The sequence below is a fragment of the Drosophila kikkawai genome, chromosome 2R, assembly GCF_030179895.1.
Source record: "Drosophila kikkawai strain 14028-0561.14 chromosome 2R, DkikHiC1v2, whole genome shotgun sequence".
Classification (NCBI taxonomy): Eukaryota; Metazoa; Arthropoda; class Insecta; order Diptera; family Drosophilidae; genus Drosophila; species Drosophila kikkawai.
The window spans coordinates 3,952,256-3,975,903 of record NC_091729.1 but is presented as its reverse complement, the minus strand read 5'-3'; the positions used below and the strand labels follow the sequence as shown (position 1 = coordinate 3,975,903).

At 43.6% G+C, this 23,648-nt stretch overlaps 1 protein-coding gene across 1 annotated transcript in view; it reads left to right on the top strand.

Annotated features, from left to right (window-relative positions):
- LOC138928032 (uncharacterized) overlaps positions 1-23,648 on the top strand; it is a 228,619-nt gene that overhangs the window by 174,884 nt on the left and 30,087 nt on the right. The window contains exon 6 of the mRNA XM_070284096.1: positions 39-137. Within this exon, the coding sequence (XP_070140197.1) occupies positions 39-137 (99 nt within the window). The remainder of the gene's footprint in view (positions 1-38; positions 138-23,648) is intronic.

The window sequence follows — 23,648 nt, the reverse complement described above, 5'->3', positions numbered from 1 at the left end:
TTTTTTTTTAATTTGTATATATGTATTTTTATTTTTAGAATCTTCAACAATTAAAAGAGTTACGTTCTAAGATCATAATTGCCGACGTGCATAGCGCAATTGCTGTAAGGACATTGTGTGAAGCTCATAAATTAAGTGTGAGTATTTTAATTCATCCGTTGGTTGTTGGTTTTTAAAAATATATCGTATTGAGGATATTTGCTCTTAATAGGGTCTTCCCACACAGCGTTAAAGCGCATTTAGCATCCGTTGAACAAATGCTCCATAAGGTTTTGCCATTCCGAATTTTCCCAAATGGCCCGGCGTTAGTTCAGCATTAGATTTTAATGCTGAACTAACGCCGGTTTGTTTGGCGATAGTTAGGCGATAGTTTTTCGGTGCAACTCTGATTCTTCTTCTTAATTTGACCATTCACCACGAAAATGTAAACAAACTTGGCGAGAAACAAATGAGATATGGAATTTAAAACGTGGCGCCAAAGCTACAAGCATGCCCAAAATAGATGTTGGCGTTTTTTCTGTAAATTCTTGCCCCAATATGTCCCCAATTGTTACTATTTAATATAAACCGCCTACCTCTACCTTATTTTAAAGATTTTGGATGCCTATACCACCTATAGACACTCTTCGGGGAATTTGCTCTTTGTTAGAGAAAAATCATTAGAAAAACTAAAATTCCTTGTCATTTAATTCATTTAAATTTATTGCGGATAAATTCTGACGTAATCTGTGCCTTTTGCTGTTCTACAACAGCCAAAATAGTTGGTAAATGCTCCATTTCAAATTTGCAACTGCCAATTCGACAGCCTTTGTTTACGTTTTCATGAGCCACAGCTGATCGATCAGCTGCTCGGATGCTAAATGCGCTTTAATGCTGTGTGGGAACACGAGTTTCACATTTGTGAAAAATCCCAAACGTTCCTCACAAATGCGCTGTGTGGGAAGACCGTATTAAACAATATCACTCGATGATATTAAAAAATATCGTTAAAAAAATTAAATATATAGATTTTAGTTGGATAAAGGTTTCCTGTTTCTGAAAATTTGGGTAAATTTTGACCCTAAAAGTCATTATATTTGATTTCATCAACCATTAACAGTAAATAAGGACTATTTGAGACATAATAGACTGTTTTTATTTAAAAAGTGAATAGAAATCATTGAACTTAAAAAAACAAATATTATACCCGCTCACAAGCAACTCTTATTTACGATCCTTGGTATAGAAAAATAATAACAACATTATGAACGATATGGTATAGACCATTGAGTGGTTTTATTTAATACAAATCTGTTTTTAATGATTTTAGAAAATTTTAATTTAGATTTTACATGCTGGTCTGTCAGTACTACGTGAGTCACAAAAAACACACTGTATGGCAGAAGCAAACCGTTCAGATGAAACCGAACTACCAGCAACTTAATGCCACCTTCGCTAGCATGGGCATATGTTACATTTTCAAGATCCAGAATTCCATAGGGTTGGTTGTTGGCAGCCTTAGGTTTTGTGTGTACAAATTTGGCTACTGTCATACCACTTTAGTACCAAAATTCCTTTCCCTTCCTATTCCTCGCAGCATGATTCAAACGATGTTCAAAACAAAGAAGGCAAAGAAAATTCGACCTGCTCTTCGGCTACTGCCGATGTCTCGCAAAGTTCGAACTTTATATTTGTTATTATTTTCAAAGTGATTCGGAGCAGCTACATGCATACCGAAAAATAGAGAGAGATGGAGATGTTGAGAAGAGAGGAAAACAAATCTGTGTCTAAAGCGAAGTGTTTTGTAGCGACAAAGGAATAAATTTTTTTAAAGTTATATATAAATATTTAAGATTATATTTAATTAGTTTTTACTTATTTAATCGTACGGCATATTAGGATAGGTTAGGTTAAACCGGATGGCCCTCATGCCGCCACGCATAGGCCAATATGGCCCAAGTTGTCTGGGAAATTTTCCGGCATTTGGCGTTGTCGCTGATACCCAGCTTGGCTGTATGTGCAGCAGACAGGCAGTGACCTGTTAGAATACTCACTAACATTCTGCAGTCCTTCCGTGGAAGATGCAGCACGTAGTGAGTCAGTTTCATGTTGCGCTCTTTGCACATGGCTTTTGATATTTCGCAGGTTGCGGAATTACTCCTCCACCTGCTTTTTGTGCTTGCGTCAGCCCGTCTCTCTAGCTCGTATTGGAGCGTTTTTAGGAAGACCAAAACTGTTACGTTTGGAGCGAGCAGACAGAAGTGATCACGTCGAGTGCTATTTACCAACTGTTTATTCATGTTCTTTATAATAGTATACTGAAAGAAGTGCAAGGTTGCCAGATAGGATAGAAATGTGTGTTGTACAATGTGAACATATTTTGTGAAGGGTAAATTATATTTAGATTGGTTACTACCTGTTTCCCGATCGCCTGTGAAGGCAATGGTAATAAAGGAGACGAGTTTGGTTTCAATTCTATTTATTGATCTTGACCCGCTAGGGTAAGATATGAAATTATCGTTACAGTGGTTTATTAAATTGCACAGCTACGGCTGTGGAGTTATGATTCTAAACTAAACTAAAGGTCTACAGCGGCCGCGGCTTGTAGTCTTTGGGTAGCCGCAGCGCTGCCGCCAAGATGCCTGGTCAGCACTTGGTATCCGGCGCATGTCGATCATGCGCCGCCCGAATGTTCCCGGCACCGTTGGTAAAGTGCCGGGTCAGCAACTTGTTGCCGGGCGACGGACTCCGGGCAATTGCCCTCGGAGTGCTTGGTCACCAGATTCGCCGTTGCGCGTGTTGGCCACCGGATGCGGCCTGCAACTCCGCGAATTTGCCTTATGGGAAATGGATGTGTTAACTATTCCCCCTTTTAAGTGGTCGCCGTCCCGGTGACCTTCAGCTTCTACGTCGCCAAGGATTCCAGAGACTGCATGGCTATTGGTTTTAAGATGGCAGTATCCAAGCCAGACAGTGGAGCACAGCAGAAGGGCGGCGAGTAGTGCGAAAGCGTAGTTAATGAAGGAGCCCATGGTAAGCTTATCCCGAAGTGTTCCGATGTGCTGGAGGTTCGTCAAGCTTAGTGCGTGGAGGAGTGGTAGACTTAGTCGATTTTGGTGTGTCGTGACGTTGACCACAGTCATGGCTGATACGGCGGGCTTCTTCATCGAGTTCCCCAGCTGGTTAACGTACCAGGTTCCGTTGAGGCTCACTCGGTCCGAAAATGTCACCAAGTAAGTTCCGGTTATTCTCTGGTCCCGACCTTGGTCATCGGTTACAGTCACGTTGGCCTCATTTACAATGATAGTGCCGTGGTCCACCATGGTAATTGGGTCAAGGTGGCCTGGCAGTGTGGAACAATGTGCAACGGTTCCAGATATCAGTTGCTGAGCACACGTGTCGTCTTGCAGCTCCTTGCAGAAGGTGGCACCGATTGTTGTCTTGCAGTGTCCGATATTTAGGTTTCGTTCGGGGCATTCGGCGACCAAGTTTCCTTTCTCGAGGTCCAAGATTTTATTATGGTGCTGGACCGGGTAGACCGTAATTTGCTTACATGTAAACTTAGGTTTAGGGAATTTAATGAGGAAGTGGAGGATGTCTGGGGTTTGAAAAACACTAATACTAGATACTTCTAATAACTCTATTAAGCTAACATTAATAGGCTGCTTGTCTTTAAATTCGCCAATGTCGGAGTTATCAAGGATTGCTGGACTTACAATGTTTAACTTTGCTAGGGTTAGGCCCATTAATATGTTTTCCAAATCTGTGATGACGATTCTGTTTTTTGCTAAGATGATTTCCAAAAGGTGTGTTTCTTTATCTGACTCGAATTTCTGGATTTGATTCATCGCGTTAGCGAGTTCGTTTAGACGTTCTTGAAACTTGATATTTAGCTCTGTCTGTCCCTCGTCCGCTTTCATTAATGTTTCCTGATTGAATTTTACTTGCTCCCAATCATTGAAGTCGGGAGTGCCCGCAACAACCTTTAAGGCTGTCCCGAGTATGTTGAGACTCCTAGCAGCCCTATGGTGGAACTTAAGGGTAACTACCAACTTGCGAATATGTCCGAGGTCCGTCTTTATTACCGGTATCCGGTGGTCGTCAGTGAATGTCTTAGTTAGTGTCTCCGTCTGGTCAGCGTAGTCTTCGTATGACGTCATGTTAGTCGCGTGCTGTAAGTACCCATAGGACTCCCACACTATGATGTTACCGTCTTCTATTGGTATGTAGTCTGCGTTCGTATAGTCATTTAGTCTTATAGTCGCGTCCGTCCTAACAGCCGTTATTGTCAGAAATAGGATGTACTTTATTAACCTAAAAAGTATAGAAAATGCGAAAATTAGGTTGGAGAGTCTAGCGAAGATGGTTAACGCAGGTTGTCCTTATGGACCACTCTCCCTTTAATTAGGACCGTTGTCCCCAGGTCCGCTTCAACAACCTCTTCTGAACAAAGTGGTGAGAGCTTGTTACCTAGGCGTCTGTTCGTTTTCAAAAAAACTTTCTCGCCGACGTGACAGTTTTTGTAAGTCCTGTCTTTCTTTAGCTGGTCTAGGCTTCTTTCTTGCGCCTGTTGGATTTTCCTGTTAATTTCCCTCTCGAATTCTACAGGTTTCGAATGAATTACCTCCATTGGTTTCCTGTTGGTTACCGAGTGGATTGAGCTATTGTATTTATTTGTTGCAAGGAGAATTAGTTCGACCGTATCGTTTAGGTTGCTTCCAAGCTTCAGGCATCTGGCTATTTCTGCCAGGGTGCTATGAAACCTCTCTACCTGCCCATTTGAGGTGCTATGCAGAGGTGGAGCGTTTGAGACTGTTATGTTGAAATGGTTCAAAAGAAAAGACTTGATGGTTTCTGAATTTAGTGACTTTTCATTGTCACAGTAAACTGTTTTGGTTTTGGGGAAAAAATTTATTATGTGTAGTAGAGGAGCTTTAATATCCACAATAGCCCTTGATGCGATCTTCTGCACTGTAGCGAACTTTGAGAATTTATCGACGCAGGTAAGAAAAAGTGTCCCGTCCGTTGAGAAAATGTCTATGTGTAGGATTTCTCCTACGGAAGAAGGGATGGGTGTTACCGCTACTGCCTGCTTGGATGGATGGCGTTTGTATTTTGCCATGGAGCAGGTTTTACAGTTTGCAGTTACTTCTGTTGCTAACCGCAGCATTTTCGGGAAGAAATAATCCCTCAGAATTTGTTTAACATTTTCCTGTGCCGCTCGGTGAGCCCTGTTGTGCTCTGTTACAACTATTTCCCTTTGTTCTGTTACGTCCGTTATGTCTTGTACAAAGCTCTTCGCATATTTGAAGGAAGTGCTAGGGAATAATTCAACTAGTTGATGTTGAATGAACGCTAGGATCGGTAATGAGCAATGTATTGCATTTACTACCTCCGCATTCACAGCATCTTGTAGGGCTTCTAGTAGGTTGTCGCGATTTTGTATTCTGATCACGTGCCTTACTTTGCTCTTAAACAAGATGAACGTATCAACCGAGAAACCGTTTCCTTCTTCAATTATTATTTGATTCCGGAAGCAGTTTACGGGATTGTCGGTTGAGTCGATCGTGTAAGTTAGTGACTGTTCGCTATGTACTGTTGCTATGTCAGATTCTTGCCCGTCTTGGAGGGCGTTTATGTTCTGGCGGGACAGTGCGTCCGCCACGAGGTTTTCCTTCCCTGGCTTGTAAACTAGTGTTGCGCCATGGTCATCGATAATTCCTTTCCAACGTTTCAGCTTTGCATTAGGATTTTTATCGGAGACGGCGAAGGTTAGTGGCTGATGGTCAGTGAAGATTTTCAAGCCTTTTACCCCGTAGAGGTAATTTCGGAGACTTTTTAATGCCCATACAATAGCGAGGAGTTCCCGCTCATTGGTCGCAAAATTTTTCTCGCAATCACGCAGGGCGCGTGATATCATGGTGATTGGGCGGCCGTCTTGAGATAGCACTGCCCCTAGACCAAAGCCTGACGCATCCGTCGTTAGATCGAATGGCCTCTTAAAGTCTGGGTATGAGAGGAGAACGTCTTCTGATGCTAAGATTTCTCTCAGTCTGTCAAAAGATTCTCTTTGCTCATTTGTTAAATTTATGTCAATTTTTCTTGACTGGTATTTACTGGCCTTTCCATTTTCCCCTTTCAGAATATTTGTCAAGGGTCTTGCGATTGTCGCAAAGTTTTTTATGAAGCACCTGTAGTAGCTTGCTAACCCTAGGAATGACCTGAGGTCGAAGAGCGATTTGGGTGGGGGAAATTCCTTTATGGCTTTTACCTTTTCAGGTGATGTTTTAAGCCCCCCCTGTGACACGATGAATCCCAAGTATTCAACGCTCTTTTTAAAGAACTTTGACTTTTCTTGGGATACCCTCATGCCTGCCTCCAAAAGTTTATTGAGTACCCAATCTACATCTTTTACATGGTCCTCTTTCGTTTTGGAGAATATTATGACGTCATCTACATAAACGTAGCATATTTTAGAGATTCCATCTCTTAGCACGTCATCAATGGCCCTTTGGAAAATGCTAGGGGCATTTTTTAGTCCGAATGGCAACCTACAGAATTCGTATTTGCCATTGTTTATGGAGAAAGCAGTTTTTTCTCTGTCCCTTTCCGCCAATTCTATTTGGTGGAATCCGGATTTTAGGTCGAGTGTTGTAAAAAATTGGGACTCGCCTATGTTTGACAGTATTGTCGAGATCGTAGGGATAGGGTATCTATCGTCCACGGTTTTCTGGTTTAGCTTTCTGAAGTCGATGACTAATCGCTTCTTTTTTACCCCGTTTTGGTCTGTGCCCTTTTTGTCCACGACCCACGTAGGGTTGTTATATGGGGATCTGGATGGTCTGATTACGCCGTCCGCGAGAAGTTGTTTAACCTCTGCATTGACGAATTCAGTTACACCCATGGGGTGAGGGTATGACTTGGAGTATACTGGCTCCCCGTCAGTTTTGATTGTAGCAATAGTGTTTATATTAAAAGGTAGAGCTTCGTCTGTGTCGGCGAAGGCTCCATGATTTTTTACAATCATTTTATCGAAAGTGGCTTTAATTGCCACGGGGACGTCCTCGTCATCGATTTTAATGAAGTTGACGTTTTTTGCTTTAGTAAACTGGATACTTTCGTTTCCGTTACTTGTCCGCAAGACATTGTTGGTAAAATCCAGTGTCGCATTCACTTGTTTAAGCAAGTCGAGTCCGATAATACCGTCGAAGTCTTTGAGGTTCTTTAAGATAAAAAGGGGTGTCTTTACGTTGAACACCGAAACTAGACATTTGTCGATTTTAGTAGAGCCATGGATTGACTTTACTGTAAAAGGTTTCTCCGCTTCCACGACGCCTTTCAGCCCCGGGAGTGGAGTAATAAAGTTTTTAGAGGTACCCGTATCCAATAATATTCTTATTTCTTTTCCTGCCACCCTACGGGTAATATAGGGGAGCAGGGACTTTACCCTAAAAAATTGCAGGAGTCTTCTGCTTCTAGGTCGTCTTCTATCTCAGTGGCAGAAGCTTGAGCGACTGAGTTGTAGTCCTCATTGTCGGATTCTTGTTCCGGCAAGAAGTTTATCTTTTGTGGGAATCGATTCGACTGCCCTTTTTGCCAAGTTGTAGGTTGCCTGAACCGAGAGGAAGTGTCAACTTCCATCGGCTCTGGTGCTGGCTGTTTATTATCTGCGTTATTACGCGGTTTTTGCCGGGATGAACCACTTTGGTTATTATCCCTCTGGGTTCGGACAAAGTGAGGATTCTTTTTTATTGCCCCCGAATTTTGGTTTTGTTCATAACTTCTCCAGCTCGTTTGTCGCTGGTTGTTTGGTCTGAATGATTTTTCCTCTGTGTGCCGAGCAAAGCTGGCTGCGAAGATGGTTCTTTCGTTGCTCGATTCAGCTTCTTTCGCTAGCGCTAATGCTGACGGCAAATCTCGCGGCTGTGCCGGGAAGACTGCTATCTTCAATGATTTTTTCAAGCCAGAGACAAACGCGTGTAGGGCGTCCTCCCTGTGCTGCTCATTTAGGACGGCCGCTGCGGCTGCGTCATGGGTCATGATGGTTTTGTTTGTTAGGAGTGTTAACTTGCGCTCAATTTCATCATAGTATTTAAGAAGGGGCAGTTCCCCCTGTCTGGACAAGCTTAATTCTTGCTTAATTACATGCGTCGGAGTTTTGTCCGCGTATGTGAAGTCTAAACGTGCCAATATGGCATTGAAATTAAACACTGTGTTGAATGAAGATAGGGCGGCAGCTGCCGGGCCGGTTATTTTATTTTTTATTATTCCCACGGCCTGATAATGGCGGCTGCTGCCTTCATAGTTTTCGAAAACTTTATATGCTGCACAGGCAGCTTGTCTCCAGGCAACGTAATTTTCCTGCTTCCCATCAAATGTTGGGACCGACTTCACCATATCGAGTGGTTCGTCGCAAAATACCTCTCCTGGCTTAAGCTCAATTTCGGTATATGTTTTGATTTTTGGGTTATTGTCCCGAACTCTCAATGAGTCCAACTCCTGTTGGACAAGGGCTAATCTATCCTCGAATAATTTTTGCTGCCTTTGAAGTGCGTCCTGTATGGCCGCCTCCATGGCAGTGATTTGGACTTGCTGCATGAGCAAGACCTGTTCTTGTGCTTCTCTGCTGGTCGACTGACCCGCTTCAGAGTGAGCGTTTCGTCTTGCCTCCATTCTTCTATTATATTCTTCGAGAACTTCCTCGTCTGAAGGAATTTCCTCGTCTGACAGTTCCTTACTCATAAATCTGTGTTTTTATTCCCACCCTCCAAGTGCTGAAAGAATGAAAAATGTAGAACGATTTATCGTTCGCCCAACCTCCAATTCCTGTAAGAGTATTTGATATGCGTAAAGGTCGGAAGTTTCAAGAATGTCTTTTTTTGTTTAATTTTCTAAAAACTGTATCGTCTTCACAGTTGGATTTTTATAAATTGAAAATTTTAAATCCTGATTTATTAATTATTGTTTTAATAAGAAAAAAACGAGTCCACTGTATTATTTTGTACGCATGGAATTTTTAGGTTTCGAGGAAATATCCCCGATTTATTTATTTTGAATTTAATTTTAATTAAATAAAATTAGTAAATTTCCTTAAACTTCGGTAAAATATTACCGACTTTATTTATTTTTAATTTTACTTGGGACAAATAGAACTATGCCCACTGTAATGGCGACTGAGCTCGATTTTAATTGGCGGAGACAAGAAGCCTACTCACATTTCTTATATTTATTCGCCGTCGTCGCTGTCGCTGCGGTCGTCGCTGCTACCGTCGCTGCTACCGTCGCTGCTTGTCGTCGCTGCTGCCGTCGGTGTTTTTTTTGCTGTCGGGCTATGCAGAATGGCTCTGCCCGTGATGATTTTATTTATTTAATTTTTATTTTGGCTATGCTGCCAAGTTTGTTGATTTTTTCTTTGGCTATGCTCCGGGCTCTGCCAAGTCGTCGTTGTTGCCGTCGGTGTTTTTTGCTGCTGGGCTATGCGGAATGGCTCTGCCCCTGATGATTTGATTTATTTAATTAACAAAAATTTTTTTTATTAATTAATTTTTTATTTATTTTGGCTATGCTGCCAAATTTGTCAATTTTTTATTTTGGCTATGCTCCGGGCTCTGCCAATTTCTGAATTATTTTTTCCACAATAACCGTTTTTCGACTTTTTATTTGTCGATTTATCGCACTATTGCCACTGTTCGTCGCAATTTATATTTGTTAAGTTTTCCTTCTTTTTTTTTATTTATTTTTCGGCTAACTTCTTTTAAGCGCGGTCGTGAGATCGGTTACGCTGGGCGCCAATTATATTTAGATTGGTTACTACCTGTTTCCCGATCGCCTGTGAAGGCAATGGTAATAAAGGAGACGAGTTTGGTTTCAATTCTATTTATTGATCTTGACCCGCTAGGGTAAGATATGAAATTATCGTTACAGTGGTTTATTAAATTGCACAGCTACGGCTGTGGAGTTATGATTCTAAACTAAACTAAAGGTCTACGGCGGCCGCGGCTTGTAGTCTTTGGGTAGCCGCAGCGCTGCCGCCAAGATGCCTGGTCAGCACTTGGTATCCGGCGCATGTCGATCATGCGCCGCCCGAATGTTCCCGGCACCGTTGGTAAAGTGCCGGGTCAGCAACTTGTTGCCGGGCGACGGACTCCGGGCAATTGCCCTCGGAGTGCTTGGTCACCAGATTCGCCGTTGCGCGTGTTGGCCACCGGATGCGGCCTGCAACTCCGCGAATTTGCCTTATGGGAAATGGATGTGTTAACTGGTATAAAAGTAAAGAGTAAAAGGTTGTCAATTGTACATTTAATTATACATGACACATCTCCTCCTTTAATTTACGAGCGATGCGGATGTTTTTGTTTTCTGAAGTCCTTAGGCTTGTAACGATCAACTTCTTGGCGAACTCTGGTGCTTTGACGTATTGGTATGCCCGAACAACGACGTGTTTGTTGTAACTGCACCGGTTGTTGGTTGGGTGCTGCTATGTTCTCCGGTGGTCGTTATATATTTATATTATTAATTATAATGCCGAAAACAGACCTAAACAGAGTTTCATAACATTTTACCTATACTTATTATGTTTACAGTTTGACAGTTACAATTATACATTCCCAGCTTTACATTTTCTCTACATCTACGGATCGCTTCTATGGCAGCTTAATGATATAGTTAACTGATTTTCATAATATTTTTACCAAAATTCTGATATAATACTAAAAGCTCATGACTCAAAGTAGATGAAAATACCAGGGACCGTAAATAATGATTATCAATGTTTTCTTTAAACAAAAAAATCATTCACTTGGAAAATTAGCACAAAGAAACGAATTATACCAATCGGCTACAATTTAGATGCTCATTCAAGATAACCAATGATTGCTGAAATCTAGATTTTTTATATATTAAACCAATTTAAATAATTAATTTTTAAGTTTTACTTCATCGCTCAAAGAATAATAATTATTATTTTGAGCGAAAAAAGTTCGATCAAAAAATAATGATCATTTTTTGAGCGATATTTTTTCTCTCAGAATTTCGCTCAATGTGTAAATTTTTGGCTGTGTACCTATGTTATTGAACAACTGAAATTCACATCGATTACACAGGTACACAGCCAAAAATTTCCACGAACCATTTCAAGTTTTCCATGATATTTGGGTGCTCCTGAGTAAAAGTCCCATACAAAATTATTTCCCATCACCTACAGGTTCCGCGGTATACCTAAGAATACAAAAAACCGATGTTTGCCGACATTTTGAATTACGTGGCCTATATAATTGGACTTACCTTTATTATTTTTGGTAGGACCTACTCTCAATACATCACGGCACTACTAAAAAATAGTCCCAATCGTGGACCATTGCCCATGTCTTTGGAATTCGACGCCAAAGTTGAAACTCCCAAAATTTTCAACATTTCTGTGATGAAAAAACAATTCTGAGAATTAAATCTTATATGGAACTAATTTTAAATATTCATTGAATCTATTGTTCATTGTATTCTTTTTTTTTTCATGAGGACATTTTATTGGATTTATTAAACGAATATAACCGCTTTTTTGGTTTGATTATCTACTACTATGTGACGGTTAGGTCATTCCTCGGGGCTCAAGGATGGCCAGGGTTCGTCTCAGAAATTTATTTGTTGTCTGTGGTGGTTGCTGAAAGAGATGCCGACCCGGTCCCAGAGTAGAACGCCGAGAAATATGCCGTAACTATAATTATCTGTTTATTGCCTCGAACATTACAAGTGTTAAAAAGATTGGATTTAGTCTGCTGCCGCGGGTAGTCGCTCTGGAACGCCGCACTTCAGGGTCAGGTACATCCTTCCCGCTCGGGTCGACAGTGTCGGTGAAACGCCGATGCGCAGATGCTCCTCAGATCTCCTAGAGTGAGAATAACTGGTGGAGGCCCTCAGGTCTGCCAGTTAGTGGAATAACTTGTTAGCGGAGACCCTGAGATCTTCCAGTTAGCGAGCAGATTTGTGGAGTCCCTAAGGTCTTCCAATCTTTAGAAGTTTGTAGAGGCCCTAAGGTCTTCTAAGATGGAGAAGTTTGTAGAGGCCCTAAGGTCTTCTAAGATGGAGAAGTTTGTAGAGGCCCTAAGGTCTTCTAATATGAGAAGTTTGTAGAGGCCCTAAGGTCTTCTAAAAGAGAGAAGTTGTTAGAGGCCCTAAGGTCTTCTAAGATTGAGAAGTTTGTAGAGGCCCTAAGGTCTTCTAAGTTTGAGAAGTGGTTAGAGGCCCTAAGGTCTTCTAAGATTGAGAAGTTTGTAGAGGCCCTAAGGTCTTCTAAGTTTGAGAAGTGGTTAGAGGCCCTAAGGTCTTCTAAGTTTGAGACGTGCACGGAGGCCCTAAGGTCTACCGAGATATATAGAGACTTATATGGAGGCCCTTAGGTCTTCCAATATTGAGACGTGCACGGAGGCCCTAAGGTCTACCGAGATATATAGAGACTTATATGGAGGCCCTTAGGTCTTCCAATATTGAGACGTACAGAGAGGCCCTAAGGTCTTCCACAAGTTATAGACGTAAGATATGGTCGGGGTCCGACTATGGGTTACCGCTTACCAATATACCTTACTTAACCGTGCTCCTTGGGTGACTCCTTGCTGCTGGCTTCCTCTTAGCTCCTGGTGGAGGACTTGGCCGATCGCTGGCCGAAAACTGAATGCCTTCCAAGGGCTGAGGCTCGCCTTATATAGGGCTCTGGCAGGGTCGAGTGTGACCGCCGCACCCGAAGATATTTTGCCATAATAGTGTGGCCAGGCCCTTCCTGGGCCAGTGTGACCATTTGGGCGCGATCATGGCGCGAGCGCGCATTTAATTCAAATCTATTCCATATTCATAGTTTTCTATTGTCTAATCCATTATCCTCCTTATTTTATATTTTATATATATATTTGTGCGCGTCTGCGCGTCACACTCCCCCCTCGCTTCGGAGGCGGTGTGATACCGCACCGTAATTATTTTCCCCTGTCGAATACGCTTCTCCAGGATCCGGTGGTGCCCTCTGATTGTACCATCTGCCGTTGTATTTTCCTTTTTTCTCTCGGTTCATCTTCTTGAGCAAGTCCCGCGCCGTATAACCTTAGTTCTCCCGATGAACTTGTCCGTTGCAATTTCCTCTTGCCCCTTTCCGTTGTCTGGATCGCCGTGCCATCGTTGTCTGGGGTTGCTCGTTGCAGTTTTGCCCCTGCCTCTACTTCTGCCATCATCTGCTCCCTTATGTCTTGCCCTTCCTGCTCCACTCCGTAACTTTCCTGCTCTCGCCGTCTTTTTCGCTCGAGTTCCTCTGCCCACATCGCAACCTCCTTTGATTGGTCCATGATTCCCGTGTCCATACCGTCTTGATCGACCACCCTTTCTGCTTCCTCTGGTTGTTCTGTGTCTCCTTGCCCATCGGTTGCCCGCATATACAACTCGCTCTTTCGACTTCCGAGTGTGTTATACGGGTCTTGAATCTCCTGGCCTGTCTGCTCTGGTGTACTCGTCGCAGTTCCACAGCACTCCTTGTATCCCTCGCTGATCTCCGGGATGAGTCTTTGCTGTGCCTGTTCGAAACCCGATTCCGATTCGATTATCTCGACTATTTCCGCCAGTTTGAGGAATTCGAGAAGTGTCTTAAATTCCGATCTTTTCGTATACAACTTTATCTCGCTTTTACAATTTACGTAGATACGATCCAATTTTTCCTCCTCTGTCAAATCTGCAAATCTCATCATTTGCCTTAAGCTCATTGCGTATTCCCTGGCCGACTCCCACTCTTCTTGCTTACGCTGCGCAATTTTCTCCCTCAATTGCTCCTTGTACCTTCGTGGTAAGAAATAATCAACTAGCTCAGATGTCAGCTTTGCCCAACTGTCTTTTCTAACAGGGAAGCAGATCCACCAGTCGATTGTTGCGTCTTCCAGAATGAATGGCATCGTTTGCACCAACTGATCGTGCTGGATGCCGTATCCCGTCGCCCAATCCTCCATTTTCTTAATGAACTCCAGTGGATTAGTCATCCCATCGTACCGGATTCCCCAGCTTCGTATCCGGTCCAGGATCTCCACGTCTATCTTTCGCTCCATCTTCAGATCCGTCTGCTCTGATCCCGACTCAATGCAATTCCGCAGGTGCGTTCTTCGACCCTAAATATACTTAGGTCGACATAACTCTACCGGTCTGTCAGTCTATTTCTTGCAACCACTCAATCTGCTCGGGCGCCACTGTGACGGTTAGGTCATTCCTCGGGGCTCAAGGATGGCCAGGGTTCGTCTCAGAAATTTATTTGTTGTCTGTGGTGGTTGCTGAAAGAGATGCCGACCCGGTCCCAGAGTAGAACGCCGAGAAATATGCCGTAACTATAATTATCTGTTTATTGCCTCGAACATTACAAGTGTTAAAAAGATTGGATTTAGTCTGCTGCCGCGGGTAGTCGCTCTGGAACGCCGCACTTCAGGGTCAGGTACATCCTTCCCGCTCGGGTCGACAGTGTCGGTGAAACGCCGATGCGCAGATGCTCCTCAGATCTCCTAGAGTGAGAATAACTGGTGGAGGCCCTCAGGTCTGCCAGTTAGTGGAATAACTTGTTAGCGGAGACCCTGAGATCTTCCAGTTAGCGAGCAGATTTGTGGAGTCCCTAAGGTCTTCCAATCTTTAGAAGTTTGTAGAGGCCCTAAGGTCTTCTAAGATGGAGAAGTTTGTAGAGGCCCTAAGGTCTTCTAAGATGGAGAAGTTTGTAGAGGCCCTAAGGTCTTCTAATATGAGAAGTTTGTAGAGGCCCTAAGGTCTTCTAAAAGAGAGAAGTTGTTAGAGGCCCTAAGGTCTTCTAAGATTGAGAAGTTTGTAGAGGCCCTAAGGTCTTCTAAGTTTGAGAAGTGGTTAGAGGCCCTAAGGTCTTCTAAGATTGAGAAGTTTGTAGAGGCCCTAAGGTCTTCTAAGTTTGAGAAGTGGTTAGAGGCCCTAAGGTCTTCTAAGTTTGAGACGTGCACGGAGGCCCTAAGGTCTACCGAGATATATAGAGACTTATATGGAGGCCCTTAGGTCTTCCAATATTGAGACGTGCACGGAGGCCCTAAGGTCTACCGAGATATATAGAGACTTATATGGAGGCCCTTAGGTCTTCCAATATTGAGACGTACAGAGAGGCCCTAAGGTCTTCCACAAGTTATAGACGTAAGATATGGTCGGGGTCCGACTATGGGTTACCGCTTACCAATATACCTTACTTAACCGTGCTCCTTGGGTGACTCCTTGCTGCTGGCTTCCTCTTAGCTCCTGGTGGAGGACTTGGCCGATCGCTGGCCGAAAACTGAATGCCTTCCAAGGGCTGAGGCTCGCCTTATATAGGGCTCTGGCAGGGTCGAGTGTGACCGCCGCACCCGAAGATATTTTGCCATAATAGTGTGGCCAGGCCCTTCCTGGGCCAGTGTGACCATTTGGGCGCGATCATGGCGCGAGCGCGCATTTAATTCAAATCTATTCCATATTCATAGTTTTCTATTGTCTAATCCATTATCCTCCTTATTTTATATTTTATATATATATTTGTGCGCGTCTGCGCGTCACACTCCCCCCTCGCTTCGGAGGCGGTGTGATACCGCACCGTAATTATTTTCCCCTGTCGAATACGCTTCTCCAGGATCCGGTGGTGCCCTCTGATTGTACCATCTGCCGTTGTATTTTCCTTTTTTCTCTCGGTTCATCTTCTTGAGCAAGTCCCGCGCCGTATAACCTTAGTTCTCCCGATGAACTTGTCCGTTGCAATTTCCTCTTCCGTTGTCTGGATCGCCGTGCCATCGTTGTCTGGGGTTGCTCGTTGCAGTTTTGCCCCTGCCTCTACTTCTGCCATCATCTGCTCCCTTATGTCTTGCCCTTCCTGCTCCACTCCGTAACTTTCCTGCTCTCGCCGTCTTTTTCGCTCGAGTTCCTCTGCCCACATCGCAACCTCCTTTGATTGGTCCATGATTCCCGTGTCCATACCGTCTTGATCGACCACCCTTTCTGCTTCCTCTGGTTGTTCTGTGTCTCCTTGCCCATCGGTTGCCCGCATATACAACTCGCTCTTTCGACTTCCGAGTGTGTTATACGGGTCTTGAATCTCCTGGCCTGTCTGCTCTGGTGTACTCGTCGCAGTTCCACAGCACTCCTTGTATCCCTCGCTGATCTCCGGGATGAGTCTTTGCTGTGCCTGTTCGAAACCCGATTCCGATTCGATTATCTCGACTATTTCCGCCAGTTTGAGGAATTCGAGAAGTGTCTTAAATTCCGATCTTTTCGTATACAACTTTATCTCGCTTTTACAATTTACGTAGATACGATCCAATTTTTCCTCCTCTGTCAAATCTGCAAATCTCATCATTTGCCTTAAGCTCATTGCGTATTCCCTGGCCGACTCCCACTCTTCTTGCTTACGCTGCGCAATTTTCTCCCTCAATTGCTCCTTGTACCTTCGTGGTAAGAAATAATCAACTAGCTCAGATGTCAGCTTTGCCCAACTGTCTTTTCTAACAGGGAAGCAGATCCACCAGTCGATTGTTGCGTCTTCCAGAATGAATGGCATCGTTTGCACCAACTGATCGTGCTGGATGCCGTATCCCGTCGCCCAATCCTCCATTTTCTTAATGAACTCCAGTGGATTAGTCATCCCATCGTACCGGATTCCCCAGCTTCGTATCCGGTCCAGGATCTCCACGTCTATCTTTCGCTCCATCTTCAGATCCGTCTGCTCTGATCCCGACTCAATGCAATTCCGCAGGTGCGTTCTTCGACCCTAAATATACTTAGGTCGACATAACTCTACCGGTCTGTCAGTCTATTTCTTGCAACCACTCAATCTGCTCGGGCGCCACTGTGACGGTTAGGTCATTCCTCGGGGCTCAAGGATGGCCAGGGTTCGTCTCAGAAATTTATTTGTTGTCTGAGGTGGTTGCTGAAAGAGATGCCGACCCGGTCCCAGAGTAGAACGCCGAGAAATATGCCGTAACTATAATTATCTGTTTATTGCCTCGAACATTACAAGTGTTAAAAAGATTGGATTTAGTCTGCTGCCGCGGGTAGTCGCTCTGGAACGCCGCACTTCAGGGTCAGGTACATCCTTCCCGCTCGGGTCGACAGTGTCGGTGAAACGCCGATGCGCAGATGCTCCTCAGATCTCCTAGAGTGAGAATAACTGGTGGAGGCCCTCAGGTCTGCCAGTTAGTGGAATAACTTGTTAGCGGAGACCCTGAGATCTTCCAGTAAGCGAGCAGATTTGTGGAGTCCCTAAGGTCTTCCAATCTTTAGAAGTTTGTAGAGGCCCTAAGGTCTTCTAAGATGGAGAAGTTTGTAGAGGCCCTAAGGTCTTCTAAGATGGAGAAGTTTGTAGAGGCCCTAAGGTCTTCTAATATGAGAAGTTTGTAGAGGCCCTAAGGTCTTCCAAAAAAGAGAGAAATTGTTAAAGGCCCTAAGGTCTTCTAAGATTGAGAAGTTTGTAGAGGCCCTAAGGTCTTCTAAGTTTGAGAAGTGGTTAGAGGCCCTAAGGTCTTCTAAGATTGAGAAGTTTGTAGAGGCCCTAAGGTCTTCTAAGTTTGAGAAGTGGTTAGAGGCCCTAAGGTCTTCTAAGTTTGAGACGTGCACGGAGGCCCTAAGGTCTACCGAGATATATAGAGACTTATATGGAGGCCCTTAGGTCTTCCAATATTGAGACGTGCACGGAGGCCCTAAGGTCTACCGAGATATATAGAGACTTATATGGAGGCCCTTAGGTCTTCCAATATTGAGACGTACAGAGAGGCCCTAAGGTCTTCCACAAGTTATAGACGTAAGATATGGTCGGGGTCCGACTATGGGTTACCGCTTACCAATATACCTTACTTAACCGTGCTCCTTGGGTGACTCCTTGCTGCTGGCTTCCTCTTAGCTCCTGGTGGAGGACTTGGCCGATCGCTGGCCGAAAACTGAATGCCTTCCAAGGGCTGAGGCTCGCCTTATATAGGGCTCTGGCAGGGTCGAGTGTGACCGCCGCACCCGAAGATATTTTGCCATAATAGTGTGGCCAGGCCCTTCCTGGGCCAGTGTGACCATTTGGGCGCGATCATGGCGCGCGCGCGCATTTAATTCAAATCTATTCCATATTCATAGTTTTCAATTGTCTAATCCGTTATCCTCCTTATTTTATATTTTATATATATATTTGTGCGCGTCTGCGCGTTACAACTATTTTCTGTCAAAATTCAAATAAGTCAAGGCAACCTATAGAATGGTAGTAAAAAATCTAAAATTATATTATATATAAAAAGATACATATTTACTCGCATTCTATAGGTTGCCTTGACTTATTTGAATTTTGACAGAAAATAGTAGTAGATAATCAAACCAAAAAAGCGGTTATATTCGTTTAATAAATCCAATAAAATGTCCTCATGAAAACGCTTTAAACCGAAATTAAAGAATACAATGAACAATAGATTCAATGAATATTTAAAATTAGTTCCATATAAGATTTAATTCTCAGAATTGTTTTTTCATCACAGAAATGTTGAAAATTTTGGGAGTTTCAACTTTGGCGTCGAATTCCAAAGACATGGGCAATGGTCCACGATTGGGACTATTTTTTAGTAGTGCCGTGATGTATTGAGAGTAGGTCCTACCAAAAATAATAAAGGTAAGTCCAATTATATAGGCCACGTAATTCAAAATGTCGGCAAACATCGGTTTTTTGTATTCTTAGGTATACCGCGGAACCTGTAGGTGATGGAAAATAATTTTGTATGGGACTTTTACTCAGGAGCACCCAAATATCATGGAAAACTTGAAATGGTTCGTGGAAATTTCACAAAGTTTAATTTTGTGTTCCTGTGTTATCTACGCTAAACGTAGCTTGATGATTGACGCATATGTGTCCATCCTTTGGCAATTGTAGACATTGATCAAACTCGTCAGTAGTTAGTCCCATGAATTGATCTCCATGGGCATTGACAGTTATGATCCTTGTTTTGAGCTTGAATTCATGCCAGCTTCCTGCCTTCCATGCTGGGATGGAGATGACGCTGAAAACTTCTTGCTGCGCTGTGGCAGCGTTATTTCGAAGATAACATGGTCAGTGGTTGTTGTTCCCTCGGCATGCATGATTCGATAGAGTTGAATTACGTCATTTGAAGAGACTGGCAGCTGTTGATCCGGTGGGATGTGTTCCCTAATCTGATCAAGTTGATCCCTTAATTGTTGGAGAGAAACTAGCATGGGGCTAATTGTTCGCTGGCGAATGTCGGTAAGAACGTTGGTTATCTCATTTCGCATTTGCTGCATTCCACTTGCCAGTAGAGTGAGCTGGGCTGTCAGGACCATGAATGCTTGTTGCAGATAGTTGCCTTGATATTTTCCTCGTTCTCTGGTGAGAGCATCTATTTGTCGTTCTATATTTTGGTCGTTGGTCGTTGGTAGCTGAATTGCTTTTCCTTACCACATTTATAGTGGATTCCAAGATCGATGTTTGGTTCTTCAATAGCATCATTAATATGTCCTCGTTTGATTTGACATCGTTTATGACCTTGGACATATCTTCAGCATATTTGGAATCCAGCACGCCAAATAATGAGTTCGCAACATTACCGACTATACTTAGTGGTGATCTTCGCTGCCGTGAGCGATTAATAAGCTCATTTCCGGCTTGTAACTCGGCATGTAAGTGTTGAAAGTGCGCATATATAGAGTTACATGCATTGACGTTCTGTAATTCTGAACACTTGTGTTTGAGTTCAGTTATCCCGGCAGCCAATATTCTCATATCACTCTAATATGGTTGCAAGTCGTAATATACGATTGTTCACGCCAGAAAGGCGCTCAATTTCGGGAGGCAGTGTGATCCCGTACGCTCTCCTTTTCTCTCCCTCTTCCTCCGGACTTCCAGTCCCTAGAGCTTCTAATCCGCTCTCCCTAGCTTTAGTTTTCTTCTTTGTATTTTAGTGCCAATTTACATCTTACCAAATAAACATCCAGACGCACGTCGCGTAAAACCCCGACAAGTCTCCGTGTTCTTATTTCGAGTGCATTTCAGCTTAAAGCCGCCCCCCTCCAACATTTGGTCCTTCGAGCCGGATCTCATCCACCAGCAGCTCCGGTGGCTTTAACACCGCACCAGATAAGTCCATTACATTATTGCTGCCGGTCATACAGTTAGGTTTTGCGAAGCTCAATTCGTCGAACTTTTCTGTATGATTATTGTCTTAATCCAAGTCCGATTAATCCGACACTACGGCAGCATAATAACTTCCAATTCCAAAGCCAAAATATTCATACATTTGTGCCAAAATCGAAATTGTGTGTGTAAATAAATGCGATAGCCACAGTGAGAATTTAACTCCGTATAGTTCTCAATTCCTTTTCGTTAACTGTGTTCCCGCTAGCATTTATTTACATTTACATTCATATTCAATACAGTCCACTCCACAAGACTACAATCGCTGTCAACATTGACATTTCCCCAATTCGAGAAATTATATCCAAATAATTTCTATACAAGATCTACGGGTTCCAAAATTCATAAAGTGTTTGTTTAAATAAACGCCTAAGCCACAGTAAAACTTTCCAATTTCGAATTATTCTTAATTTCTTCTCGTTTACTGTGTTCCCGCTAGCATTTATTTACATTACATACATAATACAAATACAGTCCACTTCACTCGGAAACATTTATTTACAACAATTATATAAATATATAACCCAACATTCTACAATTACTGTCCGCAGCTCCTATGATTATAAATTTATTTAAATATATGCACCGCAACGCCAACTTTGTTTGTGTACTTAATTTACTTACTCTCCCGTGCTCTATCCTGAGCTGAACTCCACCTAAGTAATTAAATATACATATGTACATACATACATAATCATCTGGAAGTCGACGCTCCAATATTTGGCAATTTTTTCCGCCTCTCCTTATCTCCGCTATTTTGCACTTGCATACGATAAGTGCACAAATATACACACATACGTATTGGTTCCGAAATACAGCACCGGTCAATCAAATAAGACCAGACAAATAAAATAATTTTAAATTATTTTGTATTAAAATTCCAACTAACCGATTAAGTTATAAATCTAAGTGTGCTTCCATATCCGCATTAGTGTGACCGTATTTTCGTAGTTCCGTATTTAATTCAAACATTCCCGATTTAAATTCCATACGAGAAAAATACAATTTTGCACAAATAATAATTATTTCAAAAATAATTATTACGAGTCCAATTGGTTCCTAAATTCCCAATCCAACTTCGACCTATAAATTATTTTATAGTACAGGGTGACAATAAATAACCCGGACAAACATTTTTGATCATAACTTTTTAAGGAACTGTATTTGAGAAAAAATGAAGATACGCAACTATTAAATAGGTATTGTGTTAACATATATTCAACCGGTTTTAAAGTGGCTTCATTGGGCTGCGATGCAGAGCCCTAAACGTTTCTGGAAATTTAGCGCAATGGGCCGCAGGTCTTCTTCCGATAATCGATCCAATTCTTGGAGCAATGATTGCCTCTAACCTTATGTGGCGTTTAGCACATGCCCTGGACTCCAAAATAGACCACACACTGTAGTCCATCGAATTAAGATCTGGCGAGTAAGGTGGCCATTCACTGGATGTGATAATGTCCGGAAAATTGGCTTTGCACCAGTCCTGAGTCAATTTGGCTCTATGGGCTGGCGCTGAATCCTGTTGAAACGTCCACTCCGTATCACCGAAGTGCTGCTAGGCCCAAGGAAGCACAACAGTTGATTTTGACCCCTTGATCGATGAAAACAAGAGGTGTTTTTCCGGTGGCGCATATTCCTCCCCAAACCATTAAAGACTGCTTACATTGACGGCGCTCGATTATTGCAGAGGTAGCTGGAGCTTCAGCTGACCAGCTTCTGTCATTTTGGTAATTGTGCGCCTGTTGGATGGTGAATATCTTCTCGACCGTGAAGAGAATACGCTCCCATTGCTGACGGCATCTTTGGAGTCTCACGCGCTTATTGTCATCCTTAAGAAGCTGCACTTTTTGGAGCTTGTAGGGCTTGAGATTAAGTTCATTTTTTTGCAATCAACCGAACACTTTCTCGATTCACTCCGATTTCACGAGCTATTTTTCTGACCGAGACTCTGCAATTTCGAGTGATTCGCCTTTTCACGATCTGGCGAATTCTGGAAGTTTTAGCGGTGCATGGTCTGCCTTGTCCGTGACGGTCACCTTCATGACCAAGCTCATTAAATCGCCGGATAGCGTCAGAGACCGTTTGTTTTTGTATGCCAAGCAAACGAACAATGTCGCATTGGCGATTTCCTTGTTGAAACAGTTTTAAAATTGCACAACGATTGTTAGACATCCCGAAACAAATATCAAATTGATGGAAATCACAAAAATGTAAATATATTTGTTTCAGAAAAGTACAAGCTATCTATAAATGCATTTATTTAAGGGCTTCATCATAACACATTTATAATCGATTGCTTCAAAATTTGTCCGGGTTATTTATTGTCACCCTGTATAATAGTATAAATAATAACAATAATAATGCTCCAACAACAAGACGAAGAAAGGTACGTGGGGAATAAGAGCTCACGCCGTGCGGTACCGCCGCCTGGCATTGCTTCGCGGGCGCGGAGTCTCCTACTCCGGCCGCTCCTTCCGCCTTCTCTCCAGAGTCCTGAGGGTCTTCGTGACGTGAGCGGCAAATGTGTCTGCCGCTTCCCACACTTTTGGGTCCCCGAGCATCCTCGGCACCAATGTTTCGGCGCTAATCGTAGATCGCGCTATTTCCTCCAGTTCCTGTCTCTCGAGGCCGAACCTGCGGTACTCGAAGAGAATGTGATGCGCGTCCTCCACTATGCCAGAGCCGCACTCCGGGCACCATTCTTCCGCCTCGTGGCCAAAGCGCTTTAGGTACTGGCGGAAGCATCCGTGGCTGCTAAGCACCTGGCTGAGGTAGAAGCTCACCTGGCCATGCGCCCTCTCTACCCACCGCGCTAGGTCTGGGATGAGCCTGTGCGTCCACCGGCCTTTCGGAGAAGAGTCCCATCGAGCTTGGCAATTCTCGATGCTCCTTCTTCTGGCGGCAAGCTTCCCCTCAGCTATGGACAGCGATGACCGCCTGTCCAGTAGGGATTAAAAAATCTTCTTCCTCTCCCGGATGAGCTCAGTCAGTGGGATTTGCCCTGCGATGACCAATTCCGCGTCCTCCGAAATTGTCCGGAACGAGCATGCGATCCTGATGGCACACAGTCGGTAGGTCTCCTCCACTGCTGCTTTGGTGGTGCCGGGTACTGGATCTGCGCGGTCACCTCCGAAGAAAGGAGTTTCCTAGTATTCTGCCTTGGACCTCTCGTGTTCGGCAGCATCCTGAAGAGCGCTCCTGCCGTACCGCTGGCCTTTTGGTGGACGTACTCAAGGTGCTCCTTGAAGGTTAGGTTAGGTTAGACCGGACGGCCCTCGAGGGGCCACACATAGGCCAATATGGCCCATAGCTATCCGGGGAAACTCCTGGATGGACCTAGAAACTATTTATGCGGGTTTTGAAATCCTTGAATTTCAAGGCGTTTTTCGCAAAGGCAAGGAGATCGCCTGGCTTCCTCCTGGAGGCATCTTCTAGCGATGCCAGAACTGGAGAGCCTAGGTATCTCATTCTTGCCCTCGTTAGGGCCGGACATTTGCAAATGAGATGCTCC